The 23,018-nt window shown below is 39.8% G+C and overlaps 1 protein-coding gene across 4 annotated transcripts in view; it reads left to right on the forward strand.

Annotated features, from left to right (window-relative positions):
- Positions 1-23,018, forward strand: part of LOC129868146 (myelin protein zero-like protein 1) — a 46,332-nt gene that overhangs the window by 13,804 nt on the left and 9,510 nt on the right. Inside the window, exons 5-6 of one of the 4 annotated variants that reach the window (XM_055941833.1) lie at positions 5,147-5,267; positions 7,302-9,241. The exons of 2 other annotated variants lie outside the window; for them this stretch is intronic. In XM_055941833.1, the coding sequence (XP_055797808.1) occupies positions 5,147-5,267; positions 7,302-7,403 (223 nt within the window). In that variant the 3' untranslated portion in view covers positions 7,404-9,241. Of the gene's footprint in view, positions 1-5,146; positions 5,268-7,301; positions 9,242-23,018 lie in introns of those variants that run through there. One more of the 4 variants, XM_055941834.1, reaches the window with a different exon arrangement.

The following is a 23,018-nucleotide window of genomic DNA, read 5'->3' on the forward strand; positions in this document are numbered from 1 at the left end:
CAAAGTGAAAACATGTTTTTAGAATTGTTTGCAAATTTGTTAAATTACATTTACATAAGTATTCACATCAATACATGTTAGAATCTCCTTTGGCTGGGATTACAGTTGTGAGTTTTTCTGGGTAAGTCTTTAAGAGCTGTGCACACCTGAATTGTACAATATTTGCACATTCTTTTTAAAATTCTTAAAATATCAAGTTGGTTGTTGATCATAGCTAGACAGCCATTTTCAAGATTTGCCATTTTTAATCCAAAACTGTAAATAGGCCACTCAGGAACATTCAATGTCCTCTTGGTAAGCAACTCCAGTATATACAGTTGAAGTCGGAAGTTCACATAAACTTAGGTTGGAGTCATTAAAACTTGTTTTTCAACCACTCCACAAATTTCTTGTTAAAACTTCTTATGGCTGAGATCCCGTTAACGGCATCGACTTGACAACAGCCAGTGAAAGTGCAGTGCGCCAAATTCAAACAACAGAAATCTCATAATTAAAATTCCTCAAACATATAAGTATTTCTCACCATTTTAAAGATAAACTTGTTGTAAATCCAGCCACAGCGTCCCATTTCAAAAAGGCTTTACGACGAAAGCACACCAAACGATTATGTTAGGTCAGTACCTAGTCACAGAAAAACACAGGCATTTTTTCTGCCAAAGAGAGGAGTCACAAAAAGCAGAAATAGTGATACAATTAATCACTAACCTTTGATGATCTTCATCAGATGACACTCATAGGACTTCATGTTACACAATACATGTATGTTTTGTTCGATAAAGTTCATATTTCTATCCAAAAATCTTAGTTTACATTGGCGCGTTATGTTCAGTAATGTTTTGCCTCCAAAACATCCGGTGATTTTGCAGAGAGCCACGTCAATTTAGAGAAATACTCATAATAAACATTGATAAAACATACAAGTATTATACATGGTACTTTAGATAAACTTCTCCTTAATGCAACCGCTGCCAGATTTAAAAAAAAAAAAACTTTGCGGAAAAAGCACACCATGCTATAATCTGAGTACAGCGCTCAGAGCCCAAACAAGCCATACAGATATCCGCCATGTTGTGGAGTCAACAGAAGCCAGAAATAGTATTATAAATATTCACTTACCTTTGATGATCATCAGAATGCACTCCCAGGAATCCCAGTTCCACAATAAATGTTTGTTTTGTTCGATAACGTCCATCATTTATGTCCAAATACCTCCTTTTTGTTCGCAGCGTTTAGTACAGTAATCCAAATGCGCAGGTACTAGGTCCAGACAAAGTCAAAAAATTCCATTACAGTTCGTAGAAACATGTCAAACGATGTCTAGAATCAATCTTTAGGATGTTTTTAACATAAATCTTCAATAATGTTTCAACTGGAGAATTCCTTTGTCTTCAGAAATGCGATGGAACGCAGGTCGCTCTCACGGGGGCTCGCGTAGTCAGCTCATGCCGGACACCTTACTCAAAGAGCCCTCCTTCCCTCATTCTTCACAGTAGAAGCATCAAACAAGGTTCTAAAGACTGTTGACATCTAGTGGAAGCCTTGGGAAGTACAATATGACCCCAACGACACTGTATATTCAATAGGCAAACCTCAGATTTCCCACTTCCTGGTTGGATTTTTTCTCAGGTTTTCGCCTGCCATGTGAGTTCTGTTATACTCACAGACATCATTCAAACAGTTTTAGAAACGTCAGTGTTTTCTATCCAAATCTACTAATAATATGCATATATTAGCTTCTGGGACTGAGTTGCAAGCTGTTTACTCTGGGCACCTTATTCATCCAAGCTACTCAATACTGCACCCAGCCATAAGAAGTTGACAAACTATAGTTTTGGCAAGTCGGTTAGGACATCTACTTTGTGCATGACACAAGTCATTTTCCCAACAATTGTTTACAGACAGATTTATATCACTTATAATTCACTGCATCACAATTCCAGTGGGTTAGAAGTTTACAGACACTAAGTTGACTGTCTTTAAATAGCTTGGAAAATTCCAGAAAATTATGTCATGGCTTTAGAAGCTTCTGATAGGCTAATTGACCTCATTTATGTCAATTGGAGGTGTACCTGTGGATGTATTTCAAGGCCTACCTTCAAACTCAGTGCCTCTTTGCTTGACATCATGGGAAAATTCAAAAGAAATCAGCCAAGACCTCAGAAAAAAAATTGTAGACCTCCACAAGTCTGGTTCGTCTTTGGGAGCAATTTCCAAATGACTGAAGGTACCACGTTCATCTGTACAAACATTAGTACGCAAGTATAAACACCATGGGACCACGCAGCCGTCATACCACTCAGGACGGATACGGGTTCTGTCTCCTAGAGATGAACGTACTTTGGTGTGAAAATTGCAAATCAATCCCAGAACAACAGCAAAGAACCTTGTGAAGATGCTGGAGGAAATGGTCGCTCAGCAAGGAAGAAACCACTGCTCCAAAACCGTCATAAAAAAGCCAGACTACGTTTTGCAACTGCACATGGGGACAATGATTGTACTTTTTGCAGAAATGTCCTCTGGTCTGATGAAACAAAAATAGAACTGTTTGGCCATAATGACCACCGTTATGTTTGGAGGAAAAAGGGGGAGGCTTGCAAGCCAAAGAACATCATCCCAACTGTGAAGCATGGGGGTTGGCAGCATCATGTTGTTGGGGTGCTTTGCTGCAGGAGGGACTGGTGCACTTCACAAAATAGATGGCATCATGAGGATGGAAAATTATGTGCATATATTAAAGCAACATCTCAAGACATCAGTCAGGAAGTTAAAGCTTGGTCACAAATGATCTTCCAAATGGACAATGACCCCAAGCATACTTCCAAAGTTGTGGAAAAATGGCTTAAGGACAACACAGTCAAGGTATTGGAGTGGCCATCACAAAGCCCTGACCTCAATCCTATAGAATATTTGTGGGCAGAACTGAAAAAGCGTGTGTGAGCAAGGAGGCCTACAAACCTGACTCAGTTACACCAGCTCTGTCAGGAGGAATGGGCCAAATTTCACCCAACTTATTGTGGGAAACTTGTGGAAGGCTACCCAGAACGTTTGACCCAAGTTAAACAATTTAAAGGCAATATTACCAAATATTAATTGAGTGTATGTCAACTTCTGACCCACTGGGAATGTGATGAAAGAAATAAAAGCTAAAATAAATCATTCTTTACTATTATTCTGACGTTTCACAATCTTAAAATAAAGTGGTGATCCTAACTGACCTAAGACAGGGAATATTTACTAGGATTAAATGTTAGGAATTGTGAAAAACTGAGTTTAAATGTATTTGGCTAAGATGTATGTAAACTTCTGACTTCAACTGTATTTGGTCTTGTGATTTAGGTTATTTTCCATCTGAAAAGTTAATTTGTTTCCTAGTGTCTATTGGAAGCAAACTAAACCAGGTCTTCCTCTAGGATTTTGCCTGTGCTTAGCTTCTGTTTTCTTTTTATCCCAAAAAACTCCCAAGTCCTTGTTGATGACAAGCATATCCATAACATGATGCAGCGACCACCATGATAAAACATTTGAAGAGTTAATCAGTGATGTTGGATTTGCCCCAAAAAGAACACTTTGTATTCAGGACATGAAGTTAATTTCTTTGCCACATTTTTGCAGTTTTACTTTAGTGCCCTATTGCAAACAGGATGCATGTTGAAATATTTTCTTTGGGAAAACCTCCCTGGTCTTTGTGGTTGAATCTGTGTTTGAAATGTACTGCTCAGCTGAGGGACCTTAAAATGATCTGTATGTGTGGGGTGAGAGATGAGGCATGCATTCAAAAATTATGTTAAACACTGTTTCCATGCAACTTATTATGACTCAATAAACAAATGTTTACTCCTGGACTTATTTAGGCTTGCTATAACAAAGGGTAAAATACTTATTGACTCAAGACATTTTACAATTCCACTTTGGCATGGGGTATTATGTGTAGGCCAGTGACACAATCTCAATTTAATCAATGTTAAATTCAGGCTTTAACACATCCAAATTTTTCAAAAGTCAATCGGTGTGAATACTTTATGAAGTCACTGGACACATGCTCTAAAAATCTCACAAACTAAATGCTAACAGTTTTAAGTTTAATTTCTATCACATTTTAAGAAATCTATAAATGTATATTTTGGAGTCCTAGGCCCATATTTATAAAGTGTCTCAAGAGTAAGGTATCTGGTCTAGGATCAGTTTTTACATTTAGACCACAATGAGTAATATTACAGGGGGGACCTGATCCTAGATACCTCAAACTCAACTCTGGACTTTGAAGCCAGTTCCACTGCATTTTTTTCATTGTTCCCTTTGAATCAGGGACTCGTTTAATTATCAGGTAGAATGGAAAACCAGCAGGCTCCGGACCCTATTGTATAGTACGCTACTATTGACCAGCGCCAACATTTGCTTCCGGAGAGTGCCATGTTTGCACTTCAGTTTTGTTTAATAGGATCCCTATTTACTGTTGCATAAAACATAAAATACATGACTGAAGTACAGAACAGTTATGTACAAGAACAACATAAGATACTATTACATTGACAATATGACCTTTCATAAAATTGTTAAACAACCAAGAGCCAAAAAATAAGTGTGTTTTATTGGACCACTGATTGACATTGGTATGACTAACATACAACACTAATCTTTCAAGTGGGTGATCACATCGTTATCTCATTGGGGTGGGGAATGATGTTTTTCTCTAATCCACTTTATTTATTCTCTTCTCTTATTGACCAATTGATTGTCACATAGGCTATTAGATATAGTAACTATTTTTAAGTCAGTGTTTTTTCGTTACGTTAATGCTGTTTCTTAGTTTTTTGGAAAGCTGCAGTTCAACTGTCTTTATAAGCATCAGCTCCTTGTTCCCATACAGATCCATGCCTTGTTAATCTTCTAGTACAGTGTCTCTGCCCATGTATGTCACTCCTGCCAACCTCTCTTCCCAGCCACTTGGAGCAGTCATTTCAAAATGTGCAGCATAACTCATGTGGAATCTGCCCATCTCTCATTTGCATTTGTATCTGTCTCCCATGTCTTCTCCTGTGTCTGACTGTATGTGTCCATGTCGCCCATTTCTCTGTGCGCCAATGCTTCCTGAACTGCACAAAACAAACCTCCGATTCGTAAACCCCTCCCCCGGTGCAAAATCTAGCTGCACTTCAGTGGCGAGTGTGAGCTCCCATGCCACACGCCCGGGGGGGAAGAAGCACGAATCCAGCTTGGAGGGCTCCAGGTGTAGCAGCCCCTCCGCCCCGGTCCAGGTAGGCGCTACAGTGAGTGACTCAAACCAACCATATACACCCACTGTCGCCCAGGGGACACGAACAGGGGAAGAGAGATCTAATAACTAACTAGAGCTGAGATGCACAACAGCATTAGCCTTTTCCCAGATCTATTTGTGCTCCTGCCAACTCCATTGCTGTCATTGTCAAGTCAACATTTTGCATGACTATTCCATAAGTAGTTGACGAGAGCAAAAACAGACTAGTACCTAGCTACGACAGCATAGGCCAGGGTTTCCCAAACTCCGTCCACAGCTGATTCAAATAGTCAACTAATCATCAAGCTTAGATCATTTGAATCAGTTGTGTAGTTGGGCCGAAAAACAAAACGTGCACCCCTTGGGGTCCCGAGGACTGATTTTGGGAAACGCTGGAACAGGATTTCAAGCTGATCTCTTTGATGGCTTTAGTGTCTGGTTGTCTACCTTTTTAGTTTTTCATCCTTCTGATTTCTGATTTTGGAAATCAGGGTTGTGTTCAGAATGGGAACATTATAACAAAATGTTGACGTTTCAACCTACTGAATGAGACCCAGGTTGACACACTCCCTAGCATACTAGCAGATACCCATAGACTTTCAGTCATTGCGCTAACGCTAGTTAGCATTGGCTCACGGAACTACCTCTAACTTCCTTCATACTGGACACGGATACATAAAATGGTATCCACAAGTTCATCTGACTCTGGGGAAGTAGATAAAGAGCCTCATTGCCAAAATCCATTTCAAGGGCCATTACACTCAAATCCAAGTTTGTCACGTTTTTTCGCACTTGAAAGTAGTCTAACGTTGAGATTAGTCCATGTTCCAGACCATCTGTTGTGTAGGTCCAGCTATATGTAGGTCCAGCTAACCAAAATCAATGAAAAAATAATTGACATTAAAGTTCCAGATTTGCGGTACTTATCTTTCCCATTCATTTGGGGTTGAAGCATAGCTGGATCTGCAAAACCAATGGCATGGGATGTGGACTCATCTTGATGTTAGACAACTTTTGAGGTCTGAAAACATCTGACAAGCATTGGAGTGTAATGTCCCTTTAAGTCTAAGGGAGAGACCCATAGACATTGCTGCCATCAAGTACTGGAGGCGGATACCCTTGCTCTACAGACTTACTAAATCAGTGGTCACCAACCCTGGCCCGGGAACAGGCTTTTGTTCTAGCCCAGAAGTGACCCACCTGATCCAACTAATCATCAAGACCTTGATGAATGGAATTAGGTGTTTTGGTGCTGGACTGAAACAAAAGTCTGCACATCCTGTAGCTCTCCAGGACCAGGATTGGTGACCACTGAATGATGTAATGCGTGAGATCACTATTATTCTGGTTAAGCCCTAAATGCTTATGTCAACAACTGGCTAGAGTGTCACAGCATCCCGTTTTGCAAAGCTGCTGTTGCTAACATAAGCATGTATAGATGTTCATGTAGTGCCTCTGAAGGTGTCATGCATTGCTTATGAAAGTTCATGGGAGTCCTCTGACGTTATCAAACACTATTGCAGGCCTATGTCTAGGAAAAGGAGAACCTTTAATCTTTGTGTGTCTGAGAGGCTTTTGTTTGCGGTCGACTGGTTTAGTTTGTTGATCTTGTGAGGGACAGTCTTGAAATGTGCCTGTCGCTCATTACATTGAGACATGTTAGGTCAGATCTGTGGTGGCTAGGATAACGCCACCACATTCCTCTGTCAGTCAAAACATGAAGTTGTACTGTACTTGGCCTGGGAGAAAAAACAACATGTTTTCTTTTGCGCAACAATCTGGCATTGTTTACAGGCTTTTATCTTTATCTGGCTTCATTCAGAAGCAATGGGCCAAATATCTTCCATTAACAACACTGCTTTGATGTCTTTGTTATTTGGCATTGTTATCTGCAGTTGTCCCCATTTTAAATCCCACGGCCATTTACGTTTCCCACGGCCATTTGAACTTGACAGCTAAACCAGTGAAACAAATTTTGTTACTAACACAGTTTTCCTCCTTCCCCTTTGCCATATCTCCCCACCCATCCATCCGCTCATCACAACAGGGGCCGGTGATATACGCCCAGTTGGATCACTCGGGCACCAAGAACCCCAACTCATTCCACAAGATGGAGCCAGTGGTCTACGCTGACATAAGGAAAAACTGAAACGGGGTGGGGGGAGAACTGGAGACGAAAAGGGAAAGGCCACCATAGCTAGCTGCTTTGGGGTGGGTGGGGAATGTTTAAAAACGGGGGGATTGATGCGGTTTAGAATTATATATTTTTTGTCTCATAAAAACCCTTGTCTGCTGAAAGCATTTATTGCATGTTTAATGTGTGTGATACAAAATGTATGCTACCAATGCTTTCAATACAACACAGAGATTAGAGAAACACTTTTAATACATTAACTGCATGCTTAGTAACTGTAAAATACATAGGTTCAAGTCGTTTTTTTTTTACAATACAGGTACCATGTTAAATTGACGGTTTAGACATAGGGTTTGGATATAGAATAGGATACCTGAAATACATCGCTGTTTTGGCTGCAATCATGCTACCTTCATCTAATCATGTATAAATGTTTACAAGGTAACAATCACATTAACACCATATATCACTCTGGTACACAGCCATGGAAAGCCTCTTGGTGAAATTACTTCAGTGTACAGTTTGTGTATTGTGCTGTAGAATTTAACATTGCATTGTTATATCTATGACTAAAACACTGCCTGCCACTGGGTTCGAAACTGAACTGTTCAGCTGAAACAATGATACAAAACAAATTTATATTTTTTACATTGTTTTTATTGTACAGAAATGTATACACTGTTTGCATGTAATTTATTAACTAACCACAACTAATCATGGCAATAACCACGTTTGACACATTTTAGTTTTAACATCCGTTTTAGATTATGTAGGTTTGACGTGATCATGTGAGAGAGATAATATCATCAAATATTCTCTTCCGTCTTTCAGAAGCAATGGACCAAATATCTTCCTTTAACAAAACTACTTTGATATATCACTGTGCTTTAATATACAAAGTTGACATTCCAAGTCTTATTTTACGTTAAGCCAAATGTTTCTGTTCCAATGACTCACTCTCAATCATGTTTGATTGAAGCGATGCATTAATAATCAGTTTAAATGCTGTATTAATCCCTTCCATATTTGAATGCAGCAGTCTTACCCCAACCAACATTTATGCATATGGATAGTTAACTATGTAAGATCTAGAGCTTGTTACTGTAATTCATTCCTTTCTGGTCAATGGTAGTATCTCTTGGTGTTTTAACAAAATAATCAATTATGTGTTTCAGAATTCCAATTTGAAATTGTGTGTCATTTTTGTCAAATAGTTTGAAAAAGCGTGGCTGGTGGTCTGTCTTGATGCTATACTTCACACTTTCACGTCTTAAAAATCCTTTACCCATTGGGCACACTGGTTGAATCAATGAAATTACATTGAACAAATGTGGAGTAGACGTTGACTTGACATCTGTGCCCAGTGGGTAGCGCTTTAGTGTTTTGAACCGTATATTTTCGCAGTTGACAAAATGGTTCTGATCCCCCAAGAGAGCTAGAGGTGTCACTCCTGTTTTCCAGGGCTGCCTCATCCACTAGTCCTGCAAAAGTAATTATTAGTCTACATTCCTAAAAATGAATCAAATGCTGGTGCTTATCTTGCTGTCTCGTGCTTGTGCAGTATTTGTATATGTGTTTAGTAGTTGTTGAGTAGCGATATTAGCATGTGTAATTTGGTGCTTGTTTATATAATATCTTATGTTGAAAAACATGCACTATGTCCTGCGTATCAAAGACCACATGCACTATATGATTTAATTTTTCTTCTCCGTGTCCTGTGCTTCTTTTTGATGTCTTAACTGGAATGTAGTCATTTATTGCCTTTTGCATTTCATCTACTAACTTGAACACCTGCTCTCTCTCATACAAGTTTACATACACTTAGGTTGGAGTAATAAAAACTCGTTTTTCAACCACTCCACAACTTTCTTAAACTATAGTTTTGTCAAGTCGGTTAGGATATTTACTATGTGCGTGACAATACATTTTTCTAACAATTGTTTACAGACAGGTTATTTCAATTGTATCACAATTCCAATGGGTCAGAAGTTTACATACACTAAGTTGACTGTGCCTTTAAACAGCCTGGAAATTCCAGAAAATGATGTCATTGCTTTAGAAGCTTCTGATAGGCTAATTTACCTCATTTGAGTCAATTGGAGGTGTACCTGTGGATGTATTTCAAGGCCTACCTTCAAAGTCAGTGCCTCTTTGCTTGACCTCATGGGAAAATCAAAAGAAATCAGCCAAGACCTCAGAAAAGAAATTGTAGACCATAAGTCTGGTTCATCCTTGGGAGCAATTTCCAAATGAGTGAAGGTACCACGTTCATCTGTACAAACAATAGTACGCAAGTATAAACACCATGGGACCACGCAGCCGTCATACCACTCAGGAAGGAGACGGGTTCTGTTTCCTAGAGATGAACATACTTTGGTGTGAAAAGTGCAAATCAATCCCAGAACAACAGCAAAGGACCTTGTGAAGATGCTGGAGGAAACCGGTACAAAAGTATATCCACAGTAAAACGAGTCCTATATCGACGTAACCTGAATGGCCGCTCAGCAAGGAAGAAGCCACTGCTCCAAAACCGCCGTAAAAATGCCAGACTACAGTTTGCAACTGCACGTGGGGACATCGGGTCATACTTTTTGGATAAATGTCCTCTGGTCTGATGAAACAAAAACAACTGTTTGACCATAATGACAATCGTTATGTTTGGAGGAAAAAGGGGGAGGCTTGCAAGCCGAAGAACACCATCCCAACCGAGAAGCACGGGGGTGGCAGCATCATGTTGTGCGGTGCTTTGCTGCAGGAGGGACTGGTGCACTTCACAAAATAAATGGCATCATGAGGGAGGAAAATTATGTGGATATATTGAAGAAACATCTCAAGACATCAGTCAGGAAGTTCAAGCTTGGTCGCAAATGTCAAATGGTCATTGTCCATATGGAAGACCCATTTGCGACCAAGCTTTAACTTCCTGACTGATGTCTTGTGATGTTGCTTCAATATATCCACAATTTTCCATCTTCATGAAGCCATCTATTTTGTGAAGTGCACCAGTCCCTCCTGCAGCAAAGCACCCCCACAACATGATGCTGCCAACCCCGTGCTTCACGGTTTTGATGGCATTCTTCGGCTTGCAAGCCTCCCCCTTTTTCCTCCAAACATAACGATGGTCATTATGGCCAAACAGTTCTATTTTTGTTTCATCAGACCAGAGGACATTTCTCCAAAAAGTATATTCTTTGTCCCCATGTGCAGTTGCAAACCGTAGTCTGGCATTTTTTATGATGGTTTTGGAGCAGAGGCTTCTTCCTTGCTGAGCAGCCTTTCAGGTTATATCGATATTGGACTCGTTTAACTGTGGATATAGATACATTTGCGCCTGTTTCCTCAAGCATCTTCACAAGGTCCTTTGCTGTTGTTCTGGGATTGATTTGCACTTTTCACACCAAAGTATGTTCATCTCTAGGAGACAGAACCCGTCTCCTTCCTGAGTGGTATGACGGCTGCGTGGACCCATGGTGTTTATACTTGCGTACTATTGTTTGTACAGATGAACGTGGTACCTTCAGGCATTTGGAAATTGCTCCCAAGGATGAACCAGACTTGTGGAGGTCTAGAATTTTTTTCCTGAGATCTTGGCTGATTGCTTGACATCACGGGAAAATCATAAGAAAAGAGGCACTGCGTTTGAAGGTAGGCCTTGAAATACATCCACAGGTACACATCCAATTGACTCAAATGAGGTCAATTAGCCTATCAGTAGCTTCTGAAGCCATGACATAATTATCTGGAATTTTCCAAGCTGTTTAAAGACACAGTCAACTTAGTGTATTTCAACCTCTGACCCACTGGAATTGTGATACAGTGCGATAAGTGAAATAATTTGTCTAAACAATTGTTAGAAAAATCTATTGTGTCATGAACAAAGTAGATGTCCTAACCAACTTGCCAAAACTATAGTTTTATTAACAAGAAATTTGTAGAGTGGTTAAAAAACTAGTTAATGACTCCAACCTAACTATATGTATACTTCTGACTTCAACTGTGTGTGTGTGTAATTCATTTATTTACTTCATTGTATGTACTTTTTATACAGTGCCTTTAGAAACTATTCATACCCCTTGATTTATTCCACATTTTGATGTTACAGCCTGAATTTAAAATGGATTAAATAAATAAAAAATCTCACCCATCTACATACAATACATCAAAATGACAAAGTGAAAACATGTTTTTAGACATGTTTGAAAATGGAAATGAAATATTTCATTTACATAAGTTTTCACACCCCTGAGTCAGTACATGTTAGAACTTTTGGCAGCGATTGCAGCTGTGAGTCTTTCTGGATAGGTCTCTTAAGAGCTTTGCACACCTGGATTGTACAATATTTGCACAAAGTTATTTTTTTTCTTCTTTTTTTAAGCTCTGTCTAGTTGGTTGTTGATCATTGCTAGATTTTGCCATCGATTTTCAAGACGATTTAATTCAAAACTGTAACTAGGCCACTCGGGAACATTCAATGTCGTCTTGATAAGCAACTCCTGTGTATATTTGGCCTTGTGTTTTAGGTTATTGTCCTGCTGAAAGGTGAATTTGTCTCCCAGTGTCTGTTGGAAAGCAGACTGAACCAGGTTTTCCTCTAGGATTTTGCCTGTGCTAAGCTCTTATGTTTCTTTTATCCTTAAAAACTTTAGTCCTTGATGATGACAAGCATACCCATAACATAATGCAGCCACCACCATGCATGAAAATATGAAGAGAGGAACTCAGTGATGTGTTGTTGGATTTGCCCCAAACAGAACGCTTTGTATTCATGACATAACGTTAATTTATTTTTGCAATTTTACTTTAGTGCCTTATTGCAAACAGGATGCATTTTTTTTATTCTGTACAGGCGTCCTTCTTTTCACTCATTTAGTTTAGTATTGTGGAGTAACTACACTGTTGTTGATCCATCCTCAGTTCCTCCTATCTCCGCCATTAAACTTTGTAACTGTCACCATTGGCCTCATGGTGAAATCCCTGACATACTATCCAAAGTGTAATTAATAACTTCACCATGCTCAAAAGGATATTCAATGTCTTTTATTTTTACCCATCTACCAATATGTGCCCGTCTTTGCGAGGCATTGGAAAACCTCCCTGGTCTTTGTGGTTGAATTTGTGTTTGAAATTCAGTGCTCGACTGATGAGGTAGTTATTCAAAAATAATTTTAAACACTATTATTGCACACAGAGTGAGTCCTTGCAATGTATTATGTGACTTGTTAAGCACATTTCTACTCCTGAACCTATTTCAGCTGGTCATAACAGGTTGAATACTTATTGACTCAAGATATTTCAGCTTTTAATTTGTAATTAATTTGTTTAAAAAAATAATCTTAAAACATTATTCCACTTTGACATCATGGGGTTAGTCTGTGTAGGCCAGTAACACAAAATTGAAATATAATCCATTTTAAATTCAGGCTGTAAAACAACAATGTGTAAAAAGTCAAGGTGTGTGAGTTCTTTCTGAAGGCACTGTAGTTATACAGAACACTCTGGATCTGATGGTCTAATTTTATATAAAAGCTAGTCCTGATTAAATGTCTGTGTGGTTGTTTACAAAGATTGTATTTTGGGTTGTTTACCAGATGGAATACTGCTGGCCGTGCAAGTCAAACATTTGTCATTCCAAACTTGCTCTACCCATGCACTCCAGGGTGAAGTTTCCACTAGTAACAGATCTATGGATCAGCTTCCCCTACCCCAATCCTAACTGTAACTATTAGTGGGGATAATGCAAAACTGACCTACTCCTACACAAGCACATTTGCAATGTTCTGCATGTCATTTACAGAGGTCAGCAGCCAGAGGGGTATCCTACGAGGCAAGCTAGATTTACTCAGGGTTTTCTAAAGCTAACCAGCTTCAGTTAGCTTCACATTTCAGATCAGGCTTCTTCCGTCCTACGACAGTGGGTATTGCTCCTCCGTCTGCTGCTAACTCTAGCAGGTTGTAAGTGCGAGTGCATGTCGCACATGGCTAGTCGAATGCCGAACTTCATTGAGACAATGCTGAAATCAAAATGAAAGAAAATGTATCTTGCAAATTCAGCAGGCTATGGTGTGAAATAGTCTTAGAAGTGCAGTTTTAGAAATGCATTTTTTTACTTATCATAAATGCCATCTTTGGTGTGCTTATCAATGCACAAGCACCTTTTTTCCCCACATCGGAGAAGAAGAAAAAAGTCATACATTTCAAATGGGAAACTGGGCCCAGGTTAGTTCTGAAGGATTCATTGCCATATAAATTTAGGTGGCTAGGGTTCGAGCCCAGGCTCTGTTGCAGCCTGCTGTGACCGGGAGGTCCATGGGGCGACGCACAATTGGCCTAGCGTCGTCCGGGTTAGGGAGGGTTTGGTCGGTAGGGATATCCTTGTCTCATCGCGCACTAGCGACTCCTGTTGCGGGCCGGTCGCAGTGTGCGCTGACCAGTTCGCCAGGTGTACGGTGTTTCCTCCGGCACATTGGTGCGGCTGGCTTCCGAGTTGGATGCGCTCTGTGTTAAGAAGCAGTGCAGCTTGGTTGGGTTGTGTTTCGGAGGACGCATGGCTTTCGACCTTCGTCTCTCCCGAGCCCGTACGGGAGTTGTAGCGATGAGGCCGTTTGCTTGCATCAAAATACAGCAAAGCTCAAATACAGTTCCAGGGGTGTGTAGGCCTATAGGCCATTTGACTCCAGACTCTAGAGACATTTTGTATTATGCAAACAAATGTTGATTGCAACAGCAGAACACCCAGACACACACACACATACACACACAATAACAGTGCATACTGAGCTGGACTATTTGCATGAAGGGGGACTGTATGAGTGACCGATTAAAGAAATCCCCAGAGAAATATCCATCCTATTTAAGCACCTCGAATAAATCAACCTAAAACTGCACGTTCTCCTTGCGAAGGATACCCCTGAAGCTTTAGATTTTTTGATTGTGATTACTTGATATATATAAAACACTAGTTTGAAAGGCAAATTCATCAGTGCCCAGTAGCGGTGCGTGGGTAAAATCACTGGGGAAGACAAGACAGAAAAAGAAAGCCATAATATAACCTATGATAATTGCGTTGTTTGCTCTATAACCTGTTAGTTAATATGCCTTGCAACCATGATATATAGGCCTAAGTAGTAGTGGAATAAATATTTTTATTTGTCACATGTGCCGAATACAACCGGTGTAAACTTTACAGTGAAATGCTTCCTTACAAGCCCTTAACCAACAATGCAGTTTTAAGAAAAATAAGTGTTAAGAAAGTATTTACTAAAATAAACTGAAGAGAAATACAAAAATAACAAATAATTAAAGAGCAACAATAAAATAACAGTAACGGGGCTACATACAGGGGGTATCGGTACAGAGTTAATGTGCGGGGGCACCGGTAAGTCAAAATAATTGAGGTAATATGTATACTACTGGTCAAAAGTAATAATAATATAATAATTAATATAATATAATATAATAATTGTGAAGACATAAAAAACATGAAATAACACATATGGAATCATGTTGTAACCAAAAAAGTGTTAAACAAATAAAAATGTATTTTTATTTGAGATTCTTCAAATAGGCACCCTTTGCCTTGATGACAGCTTTTCACACTCATGGCATTCTCTCAACCAGCATCATAGGATAGTCACCTGGGATGCATTTCAATTAGCAGGTGTGCATTGTTAAAAGTTTATTTGTGGAATTTCTTTCCTTAATGTATTTGAGCAAATAAGTTGTGTTGTGACAAGGTAGGGTTGGTATACAGAAGACAGCCCTATTTGGTAAAAGACCGAGTCCATATTATGGCAAGAACAGCTCAAAAAAGCAACGAGAAACGACAGTCCCTCATTATTTTAAGACATGAAGGTCAGTCAATACGGAACATTTCAAGAACTTTGAACGTTTCTTCAAGTGCAGTCGCAAAAACCATCAAGTGCTATGATGAAATTTGCTGTCATGAGGACTGCCACAGGAATGGAAGACCCAGAGTTACCTCTGCTGCAGAGGATAAGTTCATTAGAGTTACCATTCTCAGAAATTGCAGCCCAAATAAATACTTTTTTATTTCATTTATTTCACCTTTATTTAACCAAGTAGGCTAGTTGAGAACAAGTTCTCATTTACAACTGCGACCTGGCCAAGATAATGCAAAGCAGTGCGACACAAACAACAACACAGAGCCCTTTCTTCACAGAGTTCAAGTAAAAGACACATCTCAACATCAATTGTTCAGAGGAGACTGTGTGAATCTGACCTTCATGGTCGAAATTGCTGCAAAGAAACCACTACTAAAGGACACCAACAAGAAGAAGAGACTTGCTTGGGCCAAGAAACACGAGCAATGGACATTCGACCGGTGGAAATTTGTCCTTTGGTCTGGAGTCCAAATTGGAGATTTTTAGTTCAAACCACCATGTCTTTGTGAGACGCGGTGTGGGTGAACGGATGATCTCCGCATGTGTATTCCCCACTGAAAAGCATGGAGGAGGTGGTGTTATGGTGTGGGGGTGCTTTGCTGGTGACACTGTCTGTGATTTATTTAGAATTCAAGGTACACTTAATCAGCATGGCTACCACAGCATTCTGCAGCGATACTCCATTCCATCTGGTTTGGACTTAGTGGGACTATTATTTGTTTTTCAACAGGACAATGACCCAACACACCTCCATGCTGTGTAAGGGCTATTTTACCAAGAAGGAGAGTGATGGAGTGCTGCATCAGATGACCTGACCTCCACAATCCCCCGACCTCAACCAAATTGAGATGGTTTGGGATGAGCCGGACCGCAGAGTGAAGGAAAAGCAGCCAACAAGTGCTCAGCATTTGTGGGAACTTCTTCAAAACTGTTGGAAAAGCATTCCAGGTGAAGCTGGTTGAGAGAATGCCAAGAGTGTTGAAAGCTGTCATTAAGACAAAGTGTGGCTATTTTATAAAATCTAAAAGAGTAATTTAACTATGTACAGTTGTTTCTAGATCAGTCCTTACGAGCTGATCAGTCCTTTCAGAGCAATTTAACTATGTACAGTTGTTTCTAGATCAGTCCTTACGAGCTGATCAGTCCTTTCAGAGCACACAATGCATATATGAATCACTGAGGAATCCTGAAACGAGTCCCTGAAGAGGTCATTTTTGAAATTTTATAAATGAGAATGTTGTGACATACACTAAAAATTGTAAACAAATTTGTGCACAACATTTGAGAGTTGGACTAGTTGTTGACATGTTTACCTGCAGGTGGACTAGTTGTTGACATGTTTACCTGCAGGTGAACTAGTTGTTGATTAGGTCAGTCATACAGAGGAAAGGGAATTTAAAAGTTACTCTATATGCAAAATGTCTCTCTGATTTGTTTAATACTTTTTTTGGTTACAACATTATCCCATATGTGTTACTTCATAGTTTTGATGTATTCACTATTATTCTACAATGTAGAAAATAGTAAAAATAAAGAAAATAAAGAAAAAATTGGTAGGTGTTCTAAAACTTTTGACCGGTAATGTGGCATAGTATAGAAACAGTATATACATGTGAGATGGGTGATGCAATATTTACACACAATTAAAGTGACTAAGATACCGTAGAATAGTATAGAGTACAATTTATACATATGAGATGAGTAATGCAAGATACTTTATTAAAATGGCTAATGTTTCATTTCCTTATATGGCCAATGATTCCTAATCTATGTCTATAGGCAGCCACCTCTGATGTGCTAGTGATGGCCGTTTATCAGTCTGATGACCTTGAGATAGAAGCTTTTTTTCAGTCTCTCGGTCCCAGCTTTGATGCACCTGTACTGACCTCGCCTTCTGGATGATCGCGGGGTGAACAGGCAGTGGTTCGGGTGCTTAATGTCTTGATGATCTTTTTGGCCTTCCTATGGCATCGGGTGCTGTAGGTGTCCAGGAGGGGGGATAGCTTACCCCACTGTATCTCAGCAATTTAACAATATGTGATTTGTCACACTTTGCCTGGACTCTAGAACACCAGTGGCAATTTACTATGTGGATTTGGGATCAGTTTGAATGTGATATATTGCTATATATATCTTATTAGTACAGTAAACAGGCACAGGTTATTCCTTTTTGGTAGTTTATTCCATCAATGCACTGGGCGTCACCTGCAGGGTCTGATTACAATCCTGCAGATGGCAGGATGGAGTCTTGACTCAATACTGCCATCTGCAGGAAAATAACGAGATTCCACCATGCCATAGTACTACAGTATATTGCATTTAAATTGGGACTGGCTTAGAGTCCAGTAGGAGGACAGTGTCACAAGGCTACACAGTCATAGGCCTACACTTCACTAATGCTGGAGGGAATACACAGCCAACTTTGATTGTGAGCTAGATTGAAATGTTGAATGAAATGTGTGCAACACAAATGGTGAACAACGGTTTTCCATCCATTGAATCAATGTAGGGAGGTAACGTGATATCATAAGGGAATTGATTATATCGCTCTTACTGGTACGACTATTTATCTCACCCGCTCTGGAAGAGAAGTAGCCTATGTGAGCTCTTTAATAGTAGCCTAAACGTACAGTTAAAGTATCCATCACCAATAAATGAATGAACTTCATTAATAATAGGCTGTTTTATGCTGCGAACAACAGGCTTTAATTAACATACCAGAATCGTCGACAAAAATAGGTTTGTGATAGGCCTTCAATTAAAAGGTCAAACTTGTTCTGAACTACAGTAGACAATAACAGGAAAAAATGTATTTAATCACAAATAAAATGAAGAGGTAGTAAACTTTCATGATGACACTTCATTTAATCGTTGAAGTGTTGGCTAATAGTTTACTGAAACGTAAGGAAGCTATCCGATTTTCAATAGCACCGATGACAACAACCTAATAATTTGATGATAAGAGAACTGTGCGTAATGGATGGATTTGGAGGACAGATAAATGCTTCTGGGACAAAGTTACAAAGTTACAACATTTACTATGTTATTTAATGATCATAGCTCATTGAATCTCTCAATAAACCAGAGAGGATAACTGCTGGCAGGCAGCACTGCTGCAAAAAAAAGATGTTGGCTCTTGGAGTGCAATCACCTCACTCTCTCCCAATTCACCAGTGGATACAGTTACTATTAGAACTTCTAACATTAGAATTATCAACAGCGAGAATGAATGGAGCTAGTTAAGATACAAAGCCTGGACAAATACACTTGATCTGTAAAGAATGATCTCAGCTACAGCCCAACACATTCAAATAAACAATCAATGAAGCCCAAACATACAAACAAAATATATATACACTGAGTATACTAAACATTAGGAACATCTTCCTAATATTGAGTTGCAGCCCCCCTAACAAGGTGTTGAAAGCGTTACACAGGCATGCTGGCTGGATGTCTGGAGTGAGGTCCTTTGGGTGGTGGACCATTGTTGATACACACAGGAAACTGTTGAGCGGGAAAAACCCAGCAGCATTGCAGTTCTGGACACAAACCGGTGCTCCTGGCACCTACTACCATGCCCAGTTCAAAGGCACCTAAATCTTTTGTCTTGCCCATTCACCCTCTGAATGGCACAAATACACAACCTATGTCTCACGGCTTAAAAATCATTGTTTAACCTGTCTCCTCCCCTTCATCTACACTGATTGTGGTGGATTTAACAAATGACATCAATAAGGGATCAATATAGCTTTCACCTGGATTCACCTAGCTAGTGTATCTCATGGAAAGAGCAGTATTCTTAATGTTTTGTATACTCAGTGTATTCTTTGCTTTTAGGCCCAAGGCTCAAAAGGTTGGAGGGAGACATGTTGGATGGGTGGGGTTAAGGGAATGGGGTGGGAGCTTATAAAAATATATATATATATATCTCTTTACATACTGAATTTATTGTTAATTTTTGGCTCTGTGATGCGAGCTAACTATTCAATTATATGAATGTGTGTATTGTTCATGTAGCCCCCACCAACGAGGAAATGAAAACATTTATAAAGATTTGGTCAGAAAAAAAATCCTAGTATCAAGATCTTCCTCCTGGCTATTCATTGGAAGTAGTAGGGGGTGGGGGAAATGCTTTTGACTGCCCATATGACATGTGATGAAAGTATGTAACCTGCCTATTTATCACCATCATTGCTTTTCTGGAGAATGAGATTAGCGTTTGTTTCTATATACACATCTCAGTCCTGACTATTACATGGAAGAGGCCTGTTTTGTTGACAGCGCTGTGATGTATTTACTATTACTACTACCAAACATTCAGATCTCATGTAACATGTGTTTAGATACTAATTGAAGTTCAGAAGAACAGCTATCAGAGATAATTTCATCAACCGCCAGAGTCCTCACCTCAGAAACCCTAAGGTGTTATTGTCTTATTGTTGAACTGACCTTTGAGTATGATAAGAATTTGTGTTTTTCTTCTGTAAGTGCTGGTGATATCATCTATCATGTCAGTCCTCACTTTTTCATGGAAGCGTCCAATTGCATTCCAGTGAAGGCACAGTGGTATCAAATTAAGGTAACATCCCTCTCAAGCTTCTGGGAGAGAATTGACCTGAAATTGAAAATGTTCTCGCCTAGCTACTCACTGAACCCTACGATCACTCGGCTACGCATGCCTCTCCCTAATGTTAATATGCCCTGTCCATTGCTGTTTGGGTTAGTGATTATTGTCTTATTTCACTGTAGAGCCTCCAGCCCTGCTCAGTATGCCTTAGCTAGCCCTTTTGTTCCACACCCACATATGCGGTGACCTCACCTGGTTTAAATGGCGCCTCTAGAGACAAAACCTCTCTGATCGTCACTCAATGCTTAGGTTTACCTCCACTGTATTCACATCCTACCATACCCTTGTCTGTACATTATGCCTTGAATCTATTCTTCTGTGCCCAGAAATCTGCTCCTTTTACTCTCTGTTCCGAACGCACTAGACGACCAGTTCTTATAGCCTTTAGCCGTACCCTTATCCTACTCCTCCTCTGTTCCTCTGGTGATGTAGAGGTTAACCCAGGCCCTGCAGCGCCTAGCTCCGCTCCCAAGTCTCTCACCGTTGCCGCTTGTTATAGACCCCCTTCAGCCCCCAGCTGTGCCCTGGACATCATATGTGAATTGATTGCCCCCCATCTATCTTCAGAGTTCGTACTGTTAGGTGACCTAAACTGAGACATGCTTAACACCCCGGCCGTCCTACAATCTAAGATAGATGCCCTCAATCTCACACAAATTATCAAGGAACCTACCCTAAATCCGTAACCATGGGCACCCTCTTAGATGTCATCCTGAACAACTTGCCCTCTAAATACACCTCTGCTGTCTTCAGCCAGGATCTCAGTGATCATTGCCTCATTGCCTGCGTGCGTAATGGATCCGCGGTCAAACGACCACCCCTCATCACTGTCAAACGCTCCCTAAAACACTTCAGCGAGCAGGCCTTTCTAATCGACCTGGCCAGGGTATCCTGGAAGGATATTAACCTCATCCCACCAGTAGAGGATGCCTGGTTGCTCTTTAAAAGTGCTTTCCTCTCCATCTTAAAACCTCTACCGCTTCTCTCTCCCGGATCCGGGATCCTCCTCATCAAAAAAGCTGACTAGCATAGCCTAGCCTAACGGGACAGGGATATCATATAATATAATTTTCATGAAATCACAAGTCCAATACAGCAAATGAAAGATAAACATCTTGTGAATCTAGCCATCATTTCCGATTTTTAAAATGTTTTACAGCGAAAACACAATATGTATTTCTATTAGCTAACCACAATAGCCAAACACACAACTGCATATTTTCACCATGTTTCCACCGCATAGGTAGCTTTCACAAAACCGACAAAATAGAGATAAAATTAGTCACTAACCAAGAAACAACTTCATCAGATGACAGTCTTATAACATGTCATACAATACATTTATGTTTTGTTCTAAAATGTGCATATTTGAGGTATAAATCATAGTTTTACATTGCAGCTACCATAAAAAATAGTACCAAAGCAGCCAGAATAATTACAGAGAGCAACGTGAAATAAATAAATACTCAACATAAAACATTTATGAAAAATACATGGTGTACAGCAAATGAAAGATAAACATCTTGTGAATCCAGCCAATATTTCTGATTTTTTAAGTGTTTTACAGCGAAAACACAATATAGAATTATATTAGCTTACCACAATAGCCAAACACACAAACGCATTTATTCACCGCAAAGGTAGCTTTCGCAAAAACCAGCAAAAGATATAAAATTAATCACTAACATTTAGACAACTTCATCAGATGACTGTCTTATAACATCATGTTATAAAATTATGTTTTGTTCGAAAATGTGCATATTTATAGCTATTTATTGGTCCAGAATAAATCGTTGTTTGGTTTTAGAATGTCCATTTCTTCAGTTGAATTTGCGCCACAATGCTAGCCAAGGTTGCTAACATTCCCATCCTCTCTTGACGCAAAGAACAGAAAACTCAAAAAGTCCCAATAAACGTTGAATAATCTGATAAAACTCGGTTGAAAAAACCTACTTTATGATGTTATTATCACATGTATCAAATAAAATCAGAGCCGGAGATATTCGCCGTGTATACGTAACGCTTTCACAAGACAATGTCGAGCTCCGCCGCGCGCCTTAGAAGACAAAAAAAATTCCGGACCTGTCACTCCAAAAGCTCTCATTCGACCTCAGATCAAGCTAGACACCCCATTCCACCTTCCACTGCCTGTTGACATTTAGTGGAAGGCGTATGAAGTGCATGCATATCGATAAATAAAAGCCAGTTGAATAGGCAGGCCCTGAAACAGAGCCTTGTTTTCAGATTTTTCACTTCCTGTATGGAAGTTTGCTGCAAAATGAGTTCTGTTTTACTCACAGATATAATTCAAACAGTTTTAGAAACTTCTGAGTGTTTTTCTATCCAATATTATTAATAATATGCATATTGTATGATCTAGAAAAGAGTACGAGGCCGTTTCATTTGGGCATGATTTTTTCCAAAGTGAAAACAGCGCCCCCGTATTGACAAGAAGTTTTAAATAACCATGCCCCATTCAAAAAATGTAGAACTAAGAACAGACATAGCCCTTGGTTCAACCCAGACTTGACTGCCCCTGTCCAGCACAAAAACATTATCATCGCCTGCAGCAACTTTCCCAAGCCCCCCCCCACCCCCCCACCCGCTTCTCATTCACCCAAATTGTAGGAGTAGGTGACATATGTGGGTAGATATCACACTGTTGGACAGTAGATGTAGTGGTGTGGTGGTAACATAAGATACATGGATAACATATGGAGATGGAGGATGGTTGAGCATTGGAGTGACGAACCACATGTTGACATGGGTCATGGGACCGTGGTGATGGAGGTCTACTGGGGGACGTTCTGGCCCTCTGACCCTTTGACCCTTGTATATTCTCCATTGTGCTGACAGATTGACCAGACAAAGCGCTTACTAGGCGCTTTGACACACTAGATTTATAGTCTATTCATTCCACTAAAGAAAAACATACATACCAGAGAAATATGCCTATAAGCAATTGGATACCCTAGGGATAGCGGGGACAGAACAAAGAGTGCATTGATTTAGTGGTGAGGGGAAGGACACAGAGTATGTTGACACTAAGATAGAGGGTCTGACCACTATTATAATTTAACTGAAAGCAGATGATGGGCGTTA

The sequence above is a fragment of the Salvelinus fontinalis genome, chromosome 13 (assembly GCF_029448725.1).
Source record: "Salvelinus fontinalis isolate EN_2023a chromosome 13, ASM2944872v1, whole genome shotgun sequence".
In the NCBI taxonomy this organism is placed as follows: domain Eukaryota; kingdom Metazoa; phylum Chordata; class Actinopteri; order Salmoniformes; family Salmonidae; genus Salvelinus; species Salvelinus fontinalis.